Source organism: Triticum aestivum, chromosome 6A, assembly GCF_018294505.1.
Source record: "Triticum aestivum cultivar Chinese Spring chromosome 6A, IWGSC CS RefSeq v2.1, whole genome shotgun sequence".
Lineage (NCBI taxonomy): Eukaryota > Viridiplantae > Streptophyta > Magnoliopsida > Poales > Poaceae > Triticum > Triticum aestivum.
This window is the reverse complement of record NC_057809.1, coordinates 571,281,984-571,301,435: the sequence shown is the minus strand read 5'-3', so window position 1 is coordinate 571,301,435 and position 19,452 is coordinate 571,281,984. Positions and strand designations below refer to the sequence as shown.

The 19,452-nt window shown below is 48.6% G+C and overlaps 2 protein-coding genes across 7 annotated transcripts; both read left to right on the top strand.

Annotated features, from left to right (window-relative positions):
- The first annotated feature begins 2,416 nt into the window (after positions 1 to 2,416).
- On the top strand, positions 2,417 to 4,360 carry LOC123128605 (growth-regulating factor 1). Its single transcript, XM_044548647.1, has 3 exons — positions 2,417 to 2,824; positions 2,935 to 3,924; positions 4,010 to 4,360. The coding sequence occupies exons 1-3, from the start codon at positions 2,593 to 2,595 to the stop codon at positions 4,015 to 4,017; spliced, it is 1,230 nt and encodes a 409-aa protein (XP_044404582.1). The 5' UTR covers positions 2,417 to 2,592; the 3' UTR covers positions 4,018 to 4,360.
- A 3,174-nt stretch (positions 4,361 to 7,534) lies between these two features.
- LOC123128603 (ubiquitin-like protein ATG12) lies at positions 7,535 to 17,164 on the top strand. 6 transcript variants are annotated; one of them, XR_006463320.1, is made up of 13 exons: positions 8,658 to 9,360; positions 9,453 to 9,511; positions 10,189 to 10,250; positions 10,334 to 10,396; positions 11,095 to 12,580; positions 13,359 to 13,563; positions 13,717 to 13,929; positions 14,025 to 14,322; positions 14,935 to 15,198; positions 15,295 to 15,545; positions 15,729 to 15,948; positions 16,041 to 16,152; positions 16,700 to 17,164. XR_006463320.1 is itself a non-coding variant. In XM_044548644.1 (7 exons), exons 1-7 carry the CDS (start codon positions 7,604 to 7,606, stop codon positions 11,152 to 11,154), a joined length of 426 nt encoding a protein of 141 aa, XP_044404579.1. In that variant the 5' UTR covers positions 7,535 to 7,603; the 3' UTR covers positions 11,155 to 11,483. The 6 variants fall into 6 exon arrangements, 2 of the variants coding, with proteins under 2 accessions (XP_044404579.1, XP_044404580.1); XR_006463321.1 differs by having other exon boundaries at positions 15,289 to 15,545; positions 16,041 to 16,171; XR_006463319.1 differs by having other exon boundaries at positions 8,995 to 9,360; positions 15,289 to 15,545.
- The last annotated feature ends 2,288 nt before the right edge of the window (positions 17,165 to 19,452 follow it).

Genomic DNA, 19,452 nt, shown 5'->3' with positions numbered 1-19,452 from the left:
GTTGTCGGTCAAGAGTTTCTCCCGATCCATAGCCCCAACCCCAATGTCCCGAGCAGCCACTGGATGCGGCCACCCATAGGTCGCCGGCATCCGAGGACGGCAAGGGAAGGACGAAGAACACGAGGAGGATCGTCGGCATCAAATCGGTACCACGGGCTCACAGAGCAGCCAAGGTCCGATATCCACGCTTGCCCACCGTCTCGCTACTCGAGCAGCCAATAATGTCACCCAACAACATATGGCACCACCCCCCGCCGCCGGTAAGGAGGCACCCTTTCGGTCGTGGCTGCCACCATCAGACCAAGCGCTTCAGGCACAAACCACAGCTAGCCAACATGACCGTAGCACGATGCGATTCAGATCGGGGCAAACATGACCTAGGCCCCGCCACCAGCACCACAGGGCCACACAGCCCCCGGATCCGAGTGTCCTCGCCGAACCCTGCGCCCCCACGAGTGGCTAACCCGCATTGTCGCGACCTCGACCAAGGGAGGGATGGTGGAACCCCGCTGCCGCCTGTGTCGCATGGGCTTCGTCCAGCGAACGCCCATCGCCGACGACGAGGAGGAGCAAGGAGAGCACCACCGGCTGAGCTAGGGTCCACGAGCCGCGCGCGAGAGTTTGGAGAGGGGAAAGGTGGTCCGCGTGATAAGTACTTCAGTGCAACTTGCAGCTGTGATGACAAAGTACAGGTTGCATTTTTCATGAAACTAAATCACGCCTTTTAGAAAATCAACTTGACACACAAGAGCCTTAGATATGGCTGACGTGGACATGAGATGCACTGTCGTAGATACTTTTTGGCATAGGACGACCTGAACTGTGGATCGTTTGAATGGGTTCCTCGGCGGCACAGACCACCAACGGTGAAGCCACCATACTCTAAAATCCCACCTTAGGCCAACTCCACCACGCAACCCTATCCTATTCGGCATCGTCCGTTTGGGGTAAAAGACACAAAAGAAGCGACCCAGCGCGCGGGATCAAACGGATTTTTGTTCGTTTTGTGTCCGCTTTTGACCCATCCGCGGTCCAAATTTGCGCCGCTTTTGGGGTGAAACGGACACCACACGGACGCGCGGGTCGTCTGCGCGTGTCCTTTCCTGGCCCGCCCGTCGGTGGCACAAGGCGGGCCTTTTTCTATCCGCCCCCCTCCCTCCCTCCGGCCGCACCCCCTCCACTCTTCCCCACTCTTTCCCTCGCCGCCGCCGTCGCCGCTGCTATTACAGCCGTGCAGTTCGGACGTGAGCTCGCCCAACCCCTTCCCCTCGGCGCCGCCGAGCTACCCAACCACGGCCACCTAGTTTGCGCACCCGCGGCCGGTTTTGGGGTGGATCCGGTCGGTCTTGAGTTCGGCCGGCTGTGGGAGGCCGGGCCACGCCATGGACTGGCCGGGCACCTCGCCGGAAGGCCCTGGCAGGGCCGCAAGGCCACATGCAGGCAGTGGCTCCTCCTCTAGCCACTCGGATCTGCATCGTCGGTGGTCCGCCGGCAGATACACGAATGGCGGTCGGCCGGGCTCGGTGCTTGCCCAAAAGCTCGCCGGCGCACCGTTGCCACTCATTAAGTGCGACCACTGCCCAAGGATGGTCGTGCACCGCGTGTCTACAACGCCGGAACATCCCGGATGGGTGTTCATCAAGTGCTTAAACGAGGGGGTATGCGCTTTTTTAGCTTCGGTTTGTGCTCTAGATTTGACTAGTTGTGCTAACTTCAAATTTTGTTGTGTAGAATGGATGCAAGTTTTGGTATTGGGAAGAAGAGTACATCAATATATTGACAGAGCGAAATTTAGTACATGTTCGTGCACTTTTAACTAGTTTATAGGCTGTAAATGAGACAAGTGCACTTGTTGCTAAATTAGAGGCTAGACATGAGACTAGGTGTGAGGAAGGAACATCTACATCTGGCTTGAAGAAGAAAGGAGGATGCCAGATCGAGCCTCCTCCACAGATCAACAATGAATGCATCGAAAGGCCCTAACCCAACTCAAGGGGGCAGTTATGGAAGTTGTCTATCTTCTAAAATGTATTTTTGTTGTTCTTATTTTCTTTGACCTTACTTTACTAGTCAAAATGTGATGATATATTGTCATGTATCAAAAATGAATGATAAAAAAAGTTAAGGACTTGCAAAGAAAAATACGCGGACAGGATATGGCCGGGATGCATCCGCGCGCTGGACGCATGGCCACCGCATTCCAGGACACACTCGGACATAACCCCAAATCCCTATCCAAACGGACAGAATCCGAACAAAACAGACATCCGTTTGAAATCGCGCGATGGAGTTGGCATTAGCGGACCCTCCAACTTTTGGTTGGCCGCGCCACGGGACGGGAACGGTCTCCGTGACTGCGCGCGTCAGCCCTCCTGCTTCCTCCGTCCTACTCCCACTACAAAACCCCCCAGCCTCCCATCCTCAGAGAGTGCTCCCCTCCACTCACCACCTCTCCCTCCTCACAAGAGCATCGCCATTCTCAACAACCGCACCACGTCGATCGCCAAGGTCCGTGCCGCACAACCACAGCGTAGCTAGTAGCTAGCTAGGTTGCTGTGTTCGGGCAGCCGAGCGGGGTACGAGCCGGAGACGATGATGATGATGGGCGGTCGCGCGGGGGCCGGCGGCGTCGGGGCAGGCGGCGGCCGGTGCCCGTTCACGGCGACGCAGTGGCAGGAGCTGGAGCACCAGGCGCTCATCTACAAGTACATGGCCTCCGGCGTGCCCATCCCCTCCGACCTCCTCCTCCCGCTCCGCCGCAGCTTCCTCCTCGACTCCGCCCTCGCCACCTCCCCCTCCCTCGCCTTCCCTCCCCAGGCCGCACGTACGTACCGTGTCTTCTTCACCAACCTGTTTGCTTTGATTTGCTTCCATGTCGACCTTGCTTGCATGCATGTACATGTTGATACTGACTCGTGATGGACGGTGTTGCAGTTGGGTGGGGTTGCTTTGGCATGGGGTTCGGCCGGAAGGCGGAGGACCCGGAGCCGGGGCGGTGCCGGCGGACGGACGGGAAGAAGTGGCGCTGCTCCAAGGAGGCGTACCCGGACTCCAAGTACTGCGAGAAGCACATGCACCGGGGCAAGAACCGTTCAAGAAAGCCTGTGGAAATGTCCTTGGCCACGCCCCCGCCGCCGCCTTCCTCCTCGGCCTCCTCTTCCTCCTCCAACGTCCACTCCGCCGTCAACGTCGCCACCACCACCACCTCCCCAGCGCCGTCCTACCACCGCCACGCCGCTGCGACTCACGACACGACGCCCTACCACGCCCTCTACGGCGGCCCCTACTCCTCCGCCGGCCGCCAGCAGCACGCCAGCGCCTACCACCACGCGGCGCAGGTCAGCCCGTTCCACCTGCACCTCGACACCACCCACCCGCACCCGCCGCCGTCCTACTACTCCACCATGGACCACAGCAAGGACAGCTACGCCTACGGGCACAGCGTCAAGGAGGTGCACGGCGGCGGCGAGCACGCCTTCTTCTCCTCCGACGTCAGCACCGACAGGGACCACCACCACCATCAGCACCAACACCACGCTAGCGCCGGCGGCAACGGCCAGTGGCAGTTCAAGCAGCTCGGCGGCATGGAGCCCAAGCAGCACAACCCCACGTCGCTCTTCCCCGGCTACGGCAACAACGCGGCGTACGCCATCGACCTGTCCAGCAAAGAAGAGGACGAGGAGAAGGAGAGGCGGCAACAGCAGCAGCACTGCTTCCTGCTGGGCGCCGACCTGAGGCTCGACAAGCCGTCGTCGGGGCACGGCGACTCCGCCGACCAGAAGCCTCTCCGGCCGTTCTTCGACGAGTGGCCGCACGAGAAGACTGGCAGCAAGGGGTCGTGGATGGGGCTCGAGGGGGAGACGCAGCTCTCCATCTCCATCGCCAATGAACTCCCCATCACCACCACCTCCCGCTACCACCATGGTACGTTCAGCTCTTCTTCTCTTACACTTTGATGAAACCAGCCATTAGTTTCCTCGGCTCATTAGTTCGCTTTCACGATCTGCAGGTGAATGATCCCAAGTCCCAACGAGAAGACCAAGAACGAAGCTGCAACGAGAGACCATCTCCACGAACACGCACGTACGGAGCGAATCCATTGGTCCTTTCCCGGCGTGCTACTCCAGATGCATGCCGCCGAGACCTGGACCAGCTACCTCGAGGCATGCATGCACAGTTCGAGCGCTGAAGATCTTGAGAGGCCGGAACCTACTACGACCATCATTTTCATTTCTTCTTCCTTCTCCTTCATTTGTAATCTTTGGTTTGGTCAGAGTGTAACATTTCCACGACATCCATGGGGTGGCGAGGCTACTATGTTAATGAGTTGAGGTTGAGGCAATCTGAATCTTTTTCATTAGGGAATAGATCTTCCTTTTCCCTTGCACTACCACCTGTGATATCATGAGATGAGATGCTAGCTTGCTAGCTCAGCCGAGCGTGTTGGCTTTAGTTAATGTCCTTTTTCTTTTCTCTTTCTGATTCCTCTGTGAGTCTGTCTGAGATGGTTTGTCACATCTGCTGATTCTGCCCAAAGCTCAGAAGCCCGCCCACACCACACACACGATGCTCGGCATCAGCAGCTTTACTTTATGCTGCCTGAGACGCTCGTACAGTACTTATTTAGGACAACACAGTACGCCAACTTGGTCACACCATGCCTATGATAAGCGCTAAACATACTGTTACTTTTTCCTCCACGACTGACCTTTTGGCATGGTCTTTGCTTTGCTTTGCTCCTGTCAAGCGCAGGCCTCCTACGCTCTCTAGTCTACCGTTTCTTTCGTGATGTCACGTCACTGGCTAGAGCTAGAGCTAGGTTTCAGTGCTCCACACGCTGCATGGCAAGTCCAAGCTCTATTCAGTCGCTGCGAGAAGCTGGCTGGGTGCAGTGTCACTGGCCGAGCTGCAGGGGGAGGAGGAGACTGACAACGACTCCTGGGCTGGGCTGGGCGAATTGAATGGCTGGCAATGGCAGCCGCAGTGCAATTGCTGCCGGCCGGCCAGCCAGCCCAGCCCCTGAGACGATGTCAGGGCGTGTGTCAGGCGTTGCGCCCATGCGACGGATTGACCGATCTAGGCTCAGATTTGCTGAGTGCTGACCGGCGTCCTGCATCTGCATGCCAGCGCTCGTGGCCCCTGCATGCATGCATGCATGCGCTCCACAGTGGGTTGGGGTAGGTCGCTGTCTGCCGTAGCAGGACGCCGTAGCACGTCCCCTGACCCCCAGCGGTGCGCCGTGACAGTGTCGCGAGTCATGGGCGCATGTACCGGTTGTGCCGTATGCGCCCCTGCCCCGTGGGCCAGCCGATGCGTACGGCAATACTACACTGTGGCCGCAGCTCGAGCCCTTTCAAATGCATATCAACTCGGAGAAACTTGCTAGTAGTAGTAGTACCACTCTAGGGTTAATGGATCGATCCGTTCTCTTCCGGCAGGCAGTTCGTACGACTCGAGCTAGAGGTTAGATTGATTTCAGTGCGTAACCACGAGTTTGTTAGCCGAGAACGGCCAAGAAACCGGTCAGTGAACGTCAGTCGGCCGTACGTACGCGGCCACTAAACATTAGCCCGATACCCCGACGGTAGCATCTCTGCGCCAGCGGCGCCGATTAAACAAAGCCGCGCGGCCAGCGCTGCCACGGCCGCACGCACGCGCGCCCGGCCCGTTCAACACGGAGCCGAGACCGGCCCGTGCGCGGCCACCTGCAGCGCAGCGACGAATCTGCAGCCTGCCGGCAGGGCTCACGTGAGAGGATGCACGAGGAGCTCGACGGTGGCGGTGGGCGTACGGCGCCGTGTCTCCGCCGTGCCCGTGCATGCATCATGTATGTATGTCGCCGTGTCAACTGAACCGGGATAGAGAAATCGGCCTCCGCCGCTTTGGAGTTGGTTAGCAATGGTGGCACCGCATTATTGTGCCGCTGCTGACACTGTCTCCTCCCTCCCTCCCTCTCCCCAGCTGTGGCGCCATGGTCCTGGCTGCCATTTCCGTGTAAGCTTCGCATGTGCTGGCCTGGTCTCTGATCCATGCCTGGTGTGGCGCGTAGTATATTGGCGCGGTGACCACTGATTTGTTTTTGCTTTCCTGTTTGGAGCGGGAGGTTCAATGGCGCTGCATGTCTGCATCATGGTATGGGCAGGCACCTGCACCGGCCCCCCGCGACACGGTCGCGAGAAACCCAGGAGATCGATCCACGGAGAGCATGTCTGGCTCCTTTGATGATTATAATCAGAAAGCTGTTACGGTTTCTACGGTGCTTGGTGTAGCACCACCATCAGTATGTTCTTCCGGTTTGTGTAGAAATCATGGCGAAACACGTGTCAAGCTACGTGCACTGACTAACAAGGTGGTAAGTGTAGATGATTCAAGTCAAAGGGCGACAGGCAGATCAAGGGCCTGCTGAGCTGATCAGAGTTAAGTAAAAAAGATATGGAAATTGGCTGGAAAAGCGAGTGTCATGTTGATGGGCAACCTAGAGCTCTGGGATCCTGTCAGGGGCAAACCGGCTAAACAACCGTCATGCGCGGTGCTTAGCTAGCTACGCTAGGCTAGACATGCCGATTTAACTAACCCGGCTGCGCAGTCTGACACCTCGGGATAGCGAGCCCTGCAACGTGCTCACCGCAGACGCAGGGAAGCCGGTAGCGGTAGCTCGCGGCCACAGCTCCATTCCTCCTTTGAATACTCGGATCGGGAGGTCGGTGTGGCGCGGAGATGCCCGCCTCTGCCTCGCCGCGTCGTCACCGCACGCGTTAGTTAGTGCTAGTTCTGTATTCTAGTTCAGTACACTGTGCTACTGTACATCAGTAGTTTAAATTTTGAACCCTCTGCGTCAGTTTTCTTGGGTTATTTTGTCAGTTCAGGGGGATCCGATGCGGGCAGAGGATGTATTTATCTCGGTTTCCCGTGCTCCATCGCCGGTGTCGCGGCTCGTCAGGGCGCTTAAACTAGACGTCGTTCGGGCATGGGGCTCTGGGTGCAGGTGCAGGAGTATCAATCGATGTTCAGACACGTACGCGCCTGCACATTGTCAGCTAAGTCAGTGGTGCACTCCAACTTGACGAGATGCTGCAGGTGGCTCCTCCAATGGCTTGCCTCTGGCATCGGTGCTACTCCTATTACTGTACCGCTGTTACAGACTGGAAGCCTCTGACAGAACGAGGATTAGGGCGTGGCCTGCTTAGTTGGTTTGCCTCAATCTCTGGCCTGTTTTCGCTGCTCCTTCAAGCATGTCTTGTGCAGGCAGCATTGCAGCTCCACAGCGACAATGTGTTGCTCTTGCTTCAGAAAAAGATCAGATGAAAGTTGCGTATGACAGCCCGTTTGTGATGGCTTCCAGGCCTTAATGGGCCTGTGAGGCCCCTTTAGACGTACCCGTTGAGCTTTCTTCGGCCCAGCGTACTGATTGAAAAACCCTCTCCCGGGAACTGGGTTTGCTTACGGACCCGGTCTGCGAATCCGCAACGGAGAAGAACTGATTGTTCGTCAGTTCATCGCAGGCCTACGTATATATGTATCCCCGGTCGCTCGGTTTCTTGTGATTATTATTACGGGATCGCGTCGCCGAACAGGACCTCCGGAATCCCCCACCTCGGCTCGGATGGCCGGCTCTGACGATGACCAGAAAGGTTCGCGACTCTCGCGCCCGTGTCCTCCGCCGCTCTGCTCTGCCTTGCGGGCTTAACAAGTTCTCTTGTTGCTGTGGAATTTTGCAGTCGTGGTGTGCTTACGCTCGCTCGGCAGCGCGCCGATGCTGAGGCGAAACAAGTTCAAGGTGCGGCTCCCGTCTCGTTGACGTTCCTCTTTTTTTGCCCTTCTAATTCTTGTTCCTGCCTGCAAACCGCCTACAGGGGCCAGTAATTACCTGCTGCTTAGTGGAATCGAGGTTTCGGTTTTACTCGGTTTTCCCTGCTGAATTTATTCATCGAGTTCAGATAAACTGAAGAACTTTACCAGTAAGTAGTATAGCCAGATGCATCCTTGCTAAGAAACCAGGGGAGGTTTGCGGGGGAGGCAAATAAGCCAGGCATTTTTTTCTCACCTTGATTGTTCCCGTCTGCTTGCTGGTTCTGGAAGGTAGTCTATTTGATGAACTGAATGTCGCAGGTTGGAAACCTTGCTAGGACCTGCACTTGGTTGTAGCCAACTAGAAGGGCGACTCTAGCATGAAATTGACTCGTATATATATGAACTTCACAGAGGATCTAGTGTTTAACCTAGCCTGAGTTATAGTAATCCCGGCGATACATTAGTAGCCTTATAGTTGCTGCTTCAATTGGTTGGCTTTACTGAAATTCTGCTGTCTTTGAAATTGGATTCTGAACTGTTTACCTTGTGTTGTACGCAATGAACTTTCATTAATTTGTTGCTTTTGTATCTGTATCTGCTGCTAGATTTCAGGACGAGAGAAATTCTCGAAGATTATCGAATTTCTTTGCGGACAACTCCATAAGGATACACTGGTACGAACATAGTTGCGAGTTTGATGGAAATTTAATCCATGACACTCTAAATTTTCACTGACAGTTTTGTATGTTGCCCACAGTTTGTCTATGTCCACGGTGCATTTTCAACAAACCCATTTTCACCAAAACCAGACGAGCTGCTAATCGACTTATATAATGTAAGATTCTGCATTCTATCTACTTATAAATACGTTCTTGCATCTTCATCCTTAGCAAACACTTGCATATGATGTGTGTTTACATTATCAATTAGCACCTTATAATGATTCTCTTGCTTGGGTAATCATTTATTTATCACCCCGATTGACACTCTAGGATTTGTCACCATTTATGTTAATGAGCCACATTTCAGTGAGACACAGATTCAATGGGCTGTTAAATTGGCAGATAGTGGATTCTTGCTTAAATCTCTAGTTGGCAAGACCAAACATATTCTTGAAATGTGTGGACAACTTTTTGATTACATGAAGATTGTTTACAAAATACATGAACATTTTATTAATGCATGATAAACTTTTTTATAAAATTTTAAATTATTTATATAAAAAATATTTAGAAATTTCGAAATATATACAAAGAAAAAAATGATCAATCGAAAACAAAAGAGAAAGAAACGAACGAAAATAACATCTTAATGGGCTGGCCCAGTCGAGGTCTTGAGGCGAGACCTAGACGCGCCCGTCGGCCCTTCGGCCCAGAGTACTGATTTGATACCTTCTCCTGGCACTGGGTTTGCTTACGGACCGGTCTGCTGCTAATAATCCCCAACGGAGAAGGTAGGGGTTGTTCATCAGTTCATCGCGTCGCCGAGCAGGACCTCCTGAATCCCCCTCCTCGTCCTCCTCGGCCTTCCCAGCTGCTCCGATGGCGGGCTCCGAGGCTGAGCAGAAAGGTTTGCGACCCCCGCCCACGGGTTCCATCGTTTCCTGCGCCGCTCTTTTTCCCACGGGTTTAATTTCTCTTTGTTCGCGTGGAATCTTGCAGTCGTGGTGCACGTCCGCTCGGCCGGCAACGCGCCGATACTGAAGCAAGACAAGTTCAAGGTGCGGTTCTCGTTTCGCACCCCTTCTTTTCGATCTTGTTCCTGCCTGCAAACCGCCGCTGCTTAGTGGAACCGAGGTTTCGGTTCTACTCGGATCTCGGGGTTTTCTCCGGTGAATTTTGTCAGCGAATTCAGATAAACCGATAAACTTTTCTGGCAGTAGGCTAGTAGCCGCCGGATGTTTAGGTACTATCTCTGCCTAGATGGGGACAGTGAAACCTAGCATATTTTCCATCCCTTGATTGATGGTCCCTTGCAGCAGTTTGGTCTGCTTGCTGGTTGTGGTAGATAATGTATTTAGTGAACTGAATGTCGCAAGCTGGAAACCTTGCTAGGACCTGCTCTTGGTTGTAGCCAACTAGAAGAGCAACTTTAGCAAAAAATTGAGTACTTTGCCTATTCCCGTGGCTCATAGATACTATACATATGAACATTGCAGAGGATCTAATGTTAACCTAGCCTGAGTTACACTACCAGTGCCGGGGATGCATTTAGTAGGCTTATAGACAATTGGTTGGCTTTATTGATATACCACTACTTCAAATTGTTGACTACTGAAATCCTGATATCATTTGTGTTTGTCCTTGAAATTTGATTATGAACTGCTTACCTTGTGTTGCACGCCATGAACTTCATTAATCTGTCGCTTGTGTATCTGTTTCTCCTGCTAGATTTCAGGACGAGATAAATTCTTGAGGGTTATTGAATTTCTTCGTCGACAACTTCATCAGGATACACTGGTAGGAATATAGTCGTGAGTTTGATGCAAATTTAATCCATGACACCCTAGGTTTTCATTGACAGTTTTCTATGTTGCCCACAGTTTGTCTATGTCAACAGTTCGTTTTCTCCAAGCCCAGATGAGCTGATAATTGACTTGTATAATGTAAGATTCTGGATGCTATCTTATTAACATATTTTATCACAATCCCCATCCTTTAATGATTAATGTGTACACTCATGTATGATGTGTGTTTATGTCATCAATTAGCACCTGAATACTCCCTCCATTCCTAAATATAAGACCTTTTAGAGATACCAACATGGACTACATATGGAGCAAAATGAGTGAATCTACTCTCTATAAAATACGTCCATATACACCCATGTGTAGTCTATATTGAAATCTCTAAAAGAGCTTATATTTAGAAACGGAGGGAGTAATTCCTTTCTTCGGAAATCATTTATTATCTCTAAAAGTCAATGTCAATCTTTTTATGTGATTGTCATCCTTTGTCTTAATGAGCCACATTCCACCGAGACACAGGGTAATAATGACCTTTTTATGTGATTGTCACCCTTTGTCTTAATGAGCGACATTCCACCGAGACACAGGGTAATAACTCCTAGAGTGTCTATCAGTGGATTGGTTAATTGGCGACTAGTTGTATTCTTTCTTAAATCTCTAGTTGGCAAACTTACATAATACAAAGTCTTGGATCTTTATGGTTCGTATGCATATACTATTTTTAATGGATTCCTTAGTTACCAAGCATCATTTGTTTGCCATTGACTTTCTGTTATTTCAGAAGGCGTATTAATGAAGAAGAACGCTGATCATGTTCTTATGTTATAACTCTGCAGAATTTTGCAATAGACGGGAAGCTTGTGGTAAACTATGCTTTATCGGCAGCGTGGGGTTAAAAGTTTGGATTAGCAGGAAGAACCGAAGAATCAAATGGATTGAAAAGGTCGTTTGAAATTTGACCGTTTTACTGTGTATAGCTGGAGTTGTAGTTGGTCAGTCAAAGAGGCACTAGCTCTCACATATGTTGATGATGAAAGTAAAGGTTCTTGCGAGACTGCCTTTTCTGGCATTGAACTCTCCAAGTGCTCGTACGAAAGAATCGTCAAATGTTTATAATTTGTTTACTAAGGAGTAGGTTAGTTCTGAAAAAATGTTTAGGAAAAATCTGACGGTTGTGGTGTACTAACCAAAAGAAGGTCTATCAAGTATACCGTTTTGATCTTTTTATAGTGTATCTCATTCTTTTTGTGGTATTGGGTTTTTAATATGTACTTTCTCTGCTCCAAATTAATTAAAGTTCTAGGTTTGTCCTAATTTACAAAGTACATTAACATCTACAACACCAAATTACTTGCATTTGGTGTTTTTTAAAATATATTTCCATTTCATATATAATTGATGTTGTAGATCTTAGTTCATTTTTTTAAGACTTGGCCAAACTTTAAAAAGATTGATTTAGAGCACCTGCAAAACTTCAATTAATTTGAAACAAAAGGAGAAATAGGTATACACTTGACAAAAGATAGATATGCATCTTGTAGATCTTGGGGTTAGGGCAGATGTCACACACTCACATGCCTCTCTACTTATTCAAATGTTTCGACAGCTTGATTCCCACATAATTAATTTCTCGTGAAACGTTTAACTTTCTATTCACCTCCGTGGTTGCGTGTTACATATGCAAGGATGAACTTGACAACTGTGCAAAAAGGAAATAAACTTTAAAACATCAAGAAAATAAAAAATTCATGAGGAAAAGGGGCAAGCCCAACGATGTATGCAGCCCCGTGCAAAAAAGAATAGATAACACAAGAACTCAAAAGGAAAAACCTACATGAATCTTTGCACAAATTCAAACAGTTATATTAACAAGTCCATATTACCAGTAGACAGGAGAAAAACCATGTACTAGCATCCATGTCGCAGATCTTGGGTCGCGGCCGGACAAATTTGACCGGATGCGGACGCCAATAGGGTGTGTGTGTCACTCTCTCCCTCTCTGTAAAAAATGGTGGGTGGCACACATTCACACGTCTCTGCTTATTATTATTGAAATGTTGCGTCAGCAGGATTCCCGCATAATTAACTTTCTCGTGAAGCGTTTAAACAAATTACACTACTGCTACTATCGATGCCCGATCTGGATTTAACCAGCTGAGTTCAAAGAAAATATCTACTATCAGCTCCGTGGAGGTGCCCGTCCCTATATCACACCCCCATCACCCTGTTGGTGAACTCACTCCAGCAACCACATCCCTTCTCCTGCCCCGGACTCCTGCAGCACCTGAAGCTCGCCTTCGCCACGCATCTGCGCTTCTGCAGGTAACTGCGATATTTTCCTTGCTTAAGATCTTATCAGAAAATCAAGTTGGGGTGTTGCTGCAGACTGTGCTGTTCTCTCGTGCTCGCGAGCTTTAGCTCTGAGGACCTTATTGTGCATCGTGGTTAGGATGTTTTGGTACAATCTGCTTGCCTGTGTCGTTGCCCTAGCCCTCTGTGAACTGGTTACCACCAGTTGCTTTGCTTTGCTTCCAGCTTGATGTCAAACGCCTGAAGGGCGTCGACAAATCTAGTTGCGGTGGGGAACGATAGCAAACGAAAGAAAAATTGTTGCTTGGTCTAGGAACGAGATATGCTTGCTCGATCTACGTATTTCACAGTAATGATGTCCATGTTTTATCATTATTATTGTAAGGTGTCTAGCGTTGTGAGGATCTGAGGCTTTGTTTGGGGATCATTCTTTCAGAGATGGTCAACACCTCATGTTGTTAGTCTGGTACGCTGACTGTGCTGCCATCGGGCTGGGAGTTTCTTTTCTGTTTTCTCCGGTGGCTGTGCCTCGTGGGGTGGTGAGCTGGGCCTCTGATTAACAGAGGAAGAGCCTGTCACGTGGTATACATGCACCCTAGTTAGACTCTGTCGGTTCACATCAAGGCGTATTTGAGTAAATCCAGGCCAGCCCCATGGAAGCAAGAGTTCTGTTATGGAACCTATGTGCAGATCAGAGGAGTGATTATTGCATATATAATACTTGAGTGATTCAGGAGTTGGGTTTACTAGCCTTATAAACCGTGTATGTTTGCTCTACCTTTGGTTGCAGGGTACTACATGAAGTGACCTAGAACACATGGAAGGGGATAAGTTCCAGGAAGAGATCAAATGCCTCATTGAGGTGAAGCGCAAAAACATCACACGGTTTCTAGGATATTGTGCCGACACACAAGGGAGAGTGGTAGACTTTGAGGGAAGCTTTGTAATGGCAGATGTACGACGACAGTTCCTCTGTTTTAAGTATCGACACAAAGGTAGGAACATGTGATGACATCTTTTCTTGGGTCATAATTATTGGTTCCCATCTGATAACAACAATTACTGTGGTGCCATATACTCTAGCATATGAAACTAAAGTACTTCAACTGTTTCGAATACTAACTCCTCTATCTTCTCTTTGTGTATAGATACGTACAGTGGAGTTGAATGGAGAGAGCACTATCAAATAATCAAAGGAAATTGCAAGGGTTTATGGTACCTTCACCGTAATCATATTGTTCATTTGGACCTAAAACCTGATAATATATTGTTGGATGATAATATGGTACCGAAAATAGCTGACTTTGGTCTCTCAAAGTACTTTCGTGCCGGATTATCATTTCAAAATTTGGATGAACATCGTAAGTTGGCTAATCTCTTGAAATCTTGATCTTTCCGTTAGCCATATATGAATCATATTGCATATTTTAGTATTCATCCATCAATTTTCTTGCAGGGGTTATTTGGCACCAGAATTCTACGGTGGAAAACTCACATTCAAGTCAGACATATACAGTTTGGGTGTTATAATCATAGAGATATTAATATGTCATATGAAATATACCAAAGACTGCTCTGCTTTGAGTATATACCCAAAGGGTATCTTTATGATTATATCACCGGTCACATTCAAGTCAGACATATACAGTTTGGGTGTTATAATCATAGAGATACTAACATGACATATGGGATATACCAAAGATTGCTCTGCTTTGAGTATGTACCTAAAGGGAGTCTTCATGATTATATCACCGGTACGATCACCATATCATCTCTCTTTTTTATCAATAAAACTAGCACATTATCTCATGTAACCGTGTGGGAAATATCTTTAATCATTTTCAATCTTTTTGAGACACTGTGGTGTAATAACATTTTGTAAGAACATTAACTAGACTATCAGGCTACCCGCAGAAAAAACTAGGCTATCAGGCAGATGTGTTGTTTCTACGAGATCTTGGATTGATATGCGTAATTTAAGTTTAGGTCATGAGTTGAACAATCATCCATTTGTAGAGAGCCCACAAATGTACATGACATAGGTTCAACTATTATCATTTGCGACATGTTCATATACAGTCACAGTGATCTATACATACATGCAATGTTGGGAAAATCTATCAACATGTGGTCATTAATTCATTCATTATGAGATGGTCCACCATGGTCGAATGTTTTGTCTTCTCCTTTCATTTTCTTGCTATCTCTATTTTTACCATCATAATAGAAGATTTGGTTCAAGCATCGGAAGCATATAATAGAATTTACGTATAATGGAAGTTACTTGTTGTGTTGTATCTCTCTACTATTATAAGGACTTCAAGTATCTCAAATACTAAACATACTTTCATCTCCCCCTATTATAGATGCATCTCGTGGACTTGAATGGGGCAAGAGGTATCTAATTGTTAAAGGAATTTGTGAGGGCTTATATTACCTTGAAGAAGAAAGTATTATTCACTTAGATCTGAAACCAGCCAATATATCGATGGACAACAATATGTTGCCCAAAATTACCGACTTTGGTCTCCCAAGATGTAAGATGTTATGATGAAAATCAAAATTGGATCAATGTAAGCCGATTAAGTGTCTCAAAGCTCATTAATGGTGGCTTTGCAGTGGTTTATAAGGTATGCTAACTCTCAACTACTCTTGGTCTGATAGCTGAGTTTATGCTTTATTAGTAGAAAAGTTGAGTTTATTCTAGCAAGGCATGTTAGCTGCAGGGAATTCTTTAAAATGGGGCAATCGCTGTGAAGAAGCTTTCCAACACATCTTATATTCATGATAGCGAATTCTGATGAGAGGTTGAATGTTTGATGAAGGCCAAGCACAAAAAGTACGGTTTATGAGTTATTTGGCTATGCACATGGGGAAATGGCTTCCTACGAGGGAAAAATTTCCATGGCAGGTGTACAACAGAGGTTGCTCTGCTTTGAGTATCTAACGAAAGGAAGTCTTTGTGACTATATGACCGGTAGGATCACACAACACATAACATGTTTTCCATGTTCATTTTCTTTCTTTTGATCATCCACAATCGGAGTAGTACTAGTATATAAGTATATGCTCTCGTCTACATCTAGCTAGATTTTAAAGATTACGAACTTTAAGTATCTCACACAATAACCTGTTTTAATATCTTCTCTTCCCTGTGTAGAATGCTTATGGATATGAATGGCGAGAGTGCTATGACATAATCGAAGGAATTTGTGAGGGTTTAAGTTATCTCCACAAGAACCATATTGTTCACTTCAACTTAAAACCGACAAATATACTTTATGGAATATACTATGGTTCCTAAAATAACTGACTTTGGTATCTCAAGATGTTTTGATGAAACAAGGACTTGTTATTACTTCAAAAGTGATGGGATTAGTGTAAGCCGGCTAAGCCTCTTGAAAGCTCTCAAGCTCTTTTTTTCAGGGTTCACTTTTAAATTATGTATTCATTATCTTCTCATTTCATGCAGGGAATATTTTTTTCTAGAAGTTCTTTTCAGTGGAATAATCACGTTCAAAACAGACATATACAATCTTAGTCTATATATCAATAGTTATGGAGATATTGATTATGATGAAGAGGTATTTTGAAGTTGATTATGTATGAATTTATATCACCCTTCAATAATAAAATGTTCAAATACTGATGCCATGCCTTTTACTTATGCATACTGTTGGAAGCACATCCAGCAGGGCACAAATTAGCTGCAAAAGACACAACAGACTTATTGTTATGTAAACCTATAGTTATGCAAAGGGGAACACATTCTGCAAAAGACACAACAGACTTATTGTAATGTAAAACTATAGTTATGCAAAGGGGTAAAACGAACACATTCTTTAATACAATTTGACACTACTTTATCTCTGTTTCTTTTTAGTTTTACCAAACAGTAGAACACAGATTACATGGTGCAGTTTTTACATTTTTGTTATAAATTATTGTTAGTCTGATATTGTAATTTAGTAATTTATGTGGTTTGCACATTAACATCATATTTATAGGGTTCATATGCAAAAGATTACACACTTAATTGCTGATTACATAGAGGTTGATCCTTTTCATTAACCCACATCTCACTGTTGCAATTGAGCATGTACTCAAAATTTGGAGGAATTGATTGGACAGATCACTGGGAGGAAGACAACTGGAACGAGTGATGGAGTGCATTGACACCGAGCTAGCGAGGAAACCAAGTCCTTAGCATATGAGCAAGCACCTCAGCCGCCGGAGGGGTCGATGCTCGTCAACGTGGATGCAGCAATCTTCTCCCAATCTGCAAGAGCGGGCTTTGGTCCGGTGATACATAATCACCGGGGAAGGGTGCACAGGCGGTGAACAGAGGCTACTTTGAATGAGTTCAAATTCCTGAAGGAGCAGAAGCCATGGCACTTCGTCAAGTCTTAATCCTTGCCAGTAACACTGGTATTAGGAAGATCATGGTAGGTTAACAAGATCAAGAGTTTAGGTTTTGATAGGTCCCCTACTGGAGCCATAGTCCATGATATGAAAAAATGTGCCACAAAGTTTGTATCTTGTACTTTTATCCATGTCAATCGTTCTTGTAGTGAGGCAGCACATGTTCTGGCTAAATCGGCGGAGCATGATGTTTGTTAGAGTTGTGTCGAATATTATTGTACAAGTTAGGTTACAGTTGGACTTGGAGTCGTACGGTGTGTAAACAGGATATGAAGTCATGTCCAAGTAGGACACTTGTACCCTAGGCCTCTCATATATAGCGAGGGTAGACACACGATGTAACCTATGCCAACATAATAGCACGGGCACGCGGGGGAGCCGGCGGCGTGTGCCGGCGCCCGGGCGGCCGGGGTGCGGTATTGTAGCGGTGTCATGGGAAGGAGCGCCCGTAGTCAAGCCGCGGGGATGTAGCCATATCGGTGAACCTCGTTAACAAATCTCGGTGTCGTGCCTCGTGTGATTGCTTGGTCCTCGGTAGATCGACGGAGCTCCTCGGATTTATTCTAACAAGTGGTATCATGAGCAAGGTTCGATTTGAGGTTGCAGCTATTGATCTAGAGGTGGAGCAGAATTCGTCGAATTGATCAGTGGTCGAGTAGTGCGACCGGGCAAGATCGATGGGATGGCGGGGGTTCTGTTCGTGTCAAGAAGCAATCGGACCAGCGCGGCGTGTATCTCGACGAGATCGGGAGCGTGCGGCGGCGGTGTAACATGTAGCCGCAAGGGCGCGCAAGCAAAGCGCTAGGGCAGCAGCCCAGCAGGTGCAAGCGCGTGCGGCGGGTGTGTTCGTGGGTCGGGTGTGGGGCGACGTGGTGGCCAGTGCTGGACCAGGCGGAAGCCAGCATCAAGCAGCAGGGCGTGTAGCGGGAGCTGACAGACCTAGCGGACAGCAGCGGGACAAGATCGGCAGATCAAAAGCTGTGCCGGAGTTCGTATCGGGCACATGCGGCGGCAGGAGCGCTAGGGCATGCGGCGGCCGAGCGCGTTGCGCTGACGGGCACGCGCGGCCTGCGGGCCAGGGACCCAAGCGCTGGCGCTGGTGCTACGGGCCCTGCGGGGCTGGAGCTCGGCGTGGCCCATGGCAGGAGGCCTGGAAGAGCAAGGCTCAGTCCGAGCTAGGCAGAGGTTCGCGTGATCGTACATGCTGTATGAAAGGAGCCAGAGCTACATGCGGGAGATTTGTTAAAGGAAAAAAGATGCCGTTCTGCTGCGATCAAAGGGTGTCGCTTGGTGTTGTCTTGTCACCAGGGCGTGAACATTGATGGCCATGGATCGATTGAGTACGTGTGTAAAGATGAAAAAAATAGTTCAGGAAACTTGTGTGTGGTGGCTTGCTACGGGTAAACAAGAAGGTTTCGGGTGCTATTTCTTTTGGAATTCTTTGCTTTGTACATGGATTGAAGATGGTAGGAATGCAGCGACGGCGTTGTTCGGCATTGATGGTCGAATGGAAATCAAGACAGGCGACATGCGTATAAGGCTCGGAGGAGTCTGGAGCGCGTCATGCTGGGATCATGCATACACAGGGCGTCAAGGCAATGCACAGAGATGTGTAGAGGCGGACACGACGCAGGGTGGAACATGGTTGCAGTCGGATAATTTCGGCTGGGTCGGACTGGCTGTCTGACGGATCGACGGGGATGTCGGTCAAAGCAGAAGACGGTGGTGATTTCAGCGACGACGACATAGGAGCGTGATGCTGATGGTGGCCGACTTCTGGGGCGTGAAAACACGTGGTGCAGGCCTGAGGGCTTGTGCGGCTTCGGTAAGACTAAGGCGCGGGGTTGATTCAAGGCAGTGTACACATGAGAGCTTGAAGTCGACAGGGCGCGGGGTAGCACGGCCAGCTATATGGAGTCATGTTGAAGATGGAGCTGGAGTCTGATGGACGATTTCACTCTGAGCTGATGGAGGGGCTACGGTGTAAGATATCGGAGAATCGAAGCCTATTTCAGCGGGATAGCGAGAGACACGTGGATTGGACTGGGGCCCAATGGTCTGATGGAGACGTGATACTCGGCATCGGTCGATGATGATCGGTGGTTCTCTGCACTGGGGGTTGAGGCAGTGTAGGCTAGCTACCCGGGAGACTCGACCAGGACAGCAGAGGCTCGACGCGGTGATAGCGGCGAGGCGTGCGGTAAGCACGGGACACAGCGACAGACCAAGGCACTAATGGTGAGACGTGTGGTCAGACAAAGTGTGCAGGGGATGCTGAAGCAGTGTTGAAGAGTACCGGATTCAAGTTGGTGACTGGGTCTATCGGTGCTAGTTGATGGACAGGAGTTGACCATGGAGAATCTGAGAAAGTGGCGGAAAGTCTGGATTCGTGAAAACAGAGAGAGTACATGGCCGTATATTCTGTGGTGTTTGGTTCACATGGCAAAGTGCGGATGACAAGA

Excerpts from the sequence above, each read along its gene's own strand:
- LOC123128605 (XM_044548647.1), top strand. The coding sequence starts at position 2,593 with ATGATGATGATGGGCGGTCGCGCGGGGGCCGGCGGCGTCGGGGCAGGC. Across the intron at positions 2,825-2,934 it reads CTTCCCTCCCCAGGCCGCAC|TTGGGTGGGGTTGCTTTGGC; the intron begins GTACGTACCGTG and ends ACGGTGTTGCAG.
- LOC123128603 (XM_044548644.1), top strand. The coding sequence starts at position 7,604 with ATGGCCGGCTCTGACGATGACCAGAAAG. Across the intron at positions 7,778-8,396 it reads TGAGGCGAAACAAGTTCAAG|ATTTCAGGACGAGAGAAATT; the intron begins GTGCGGCTCCCG and ends ATCTGCTGCTAG. Across the intron at positions 10,251-10,333 it reads AACTTCATCAGGATACACTG|TTTGTCTATGTCAACAGTTC; the intron begins GTAGGAATATAG and ends TGTTGCCCACAG.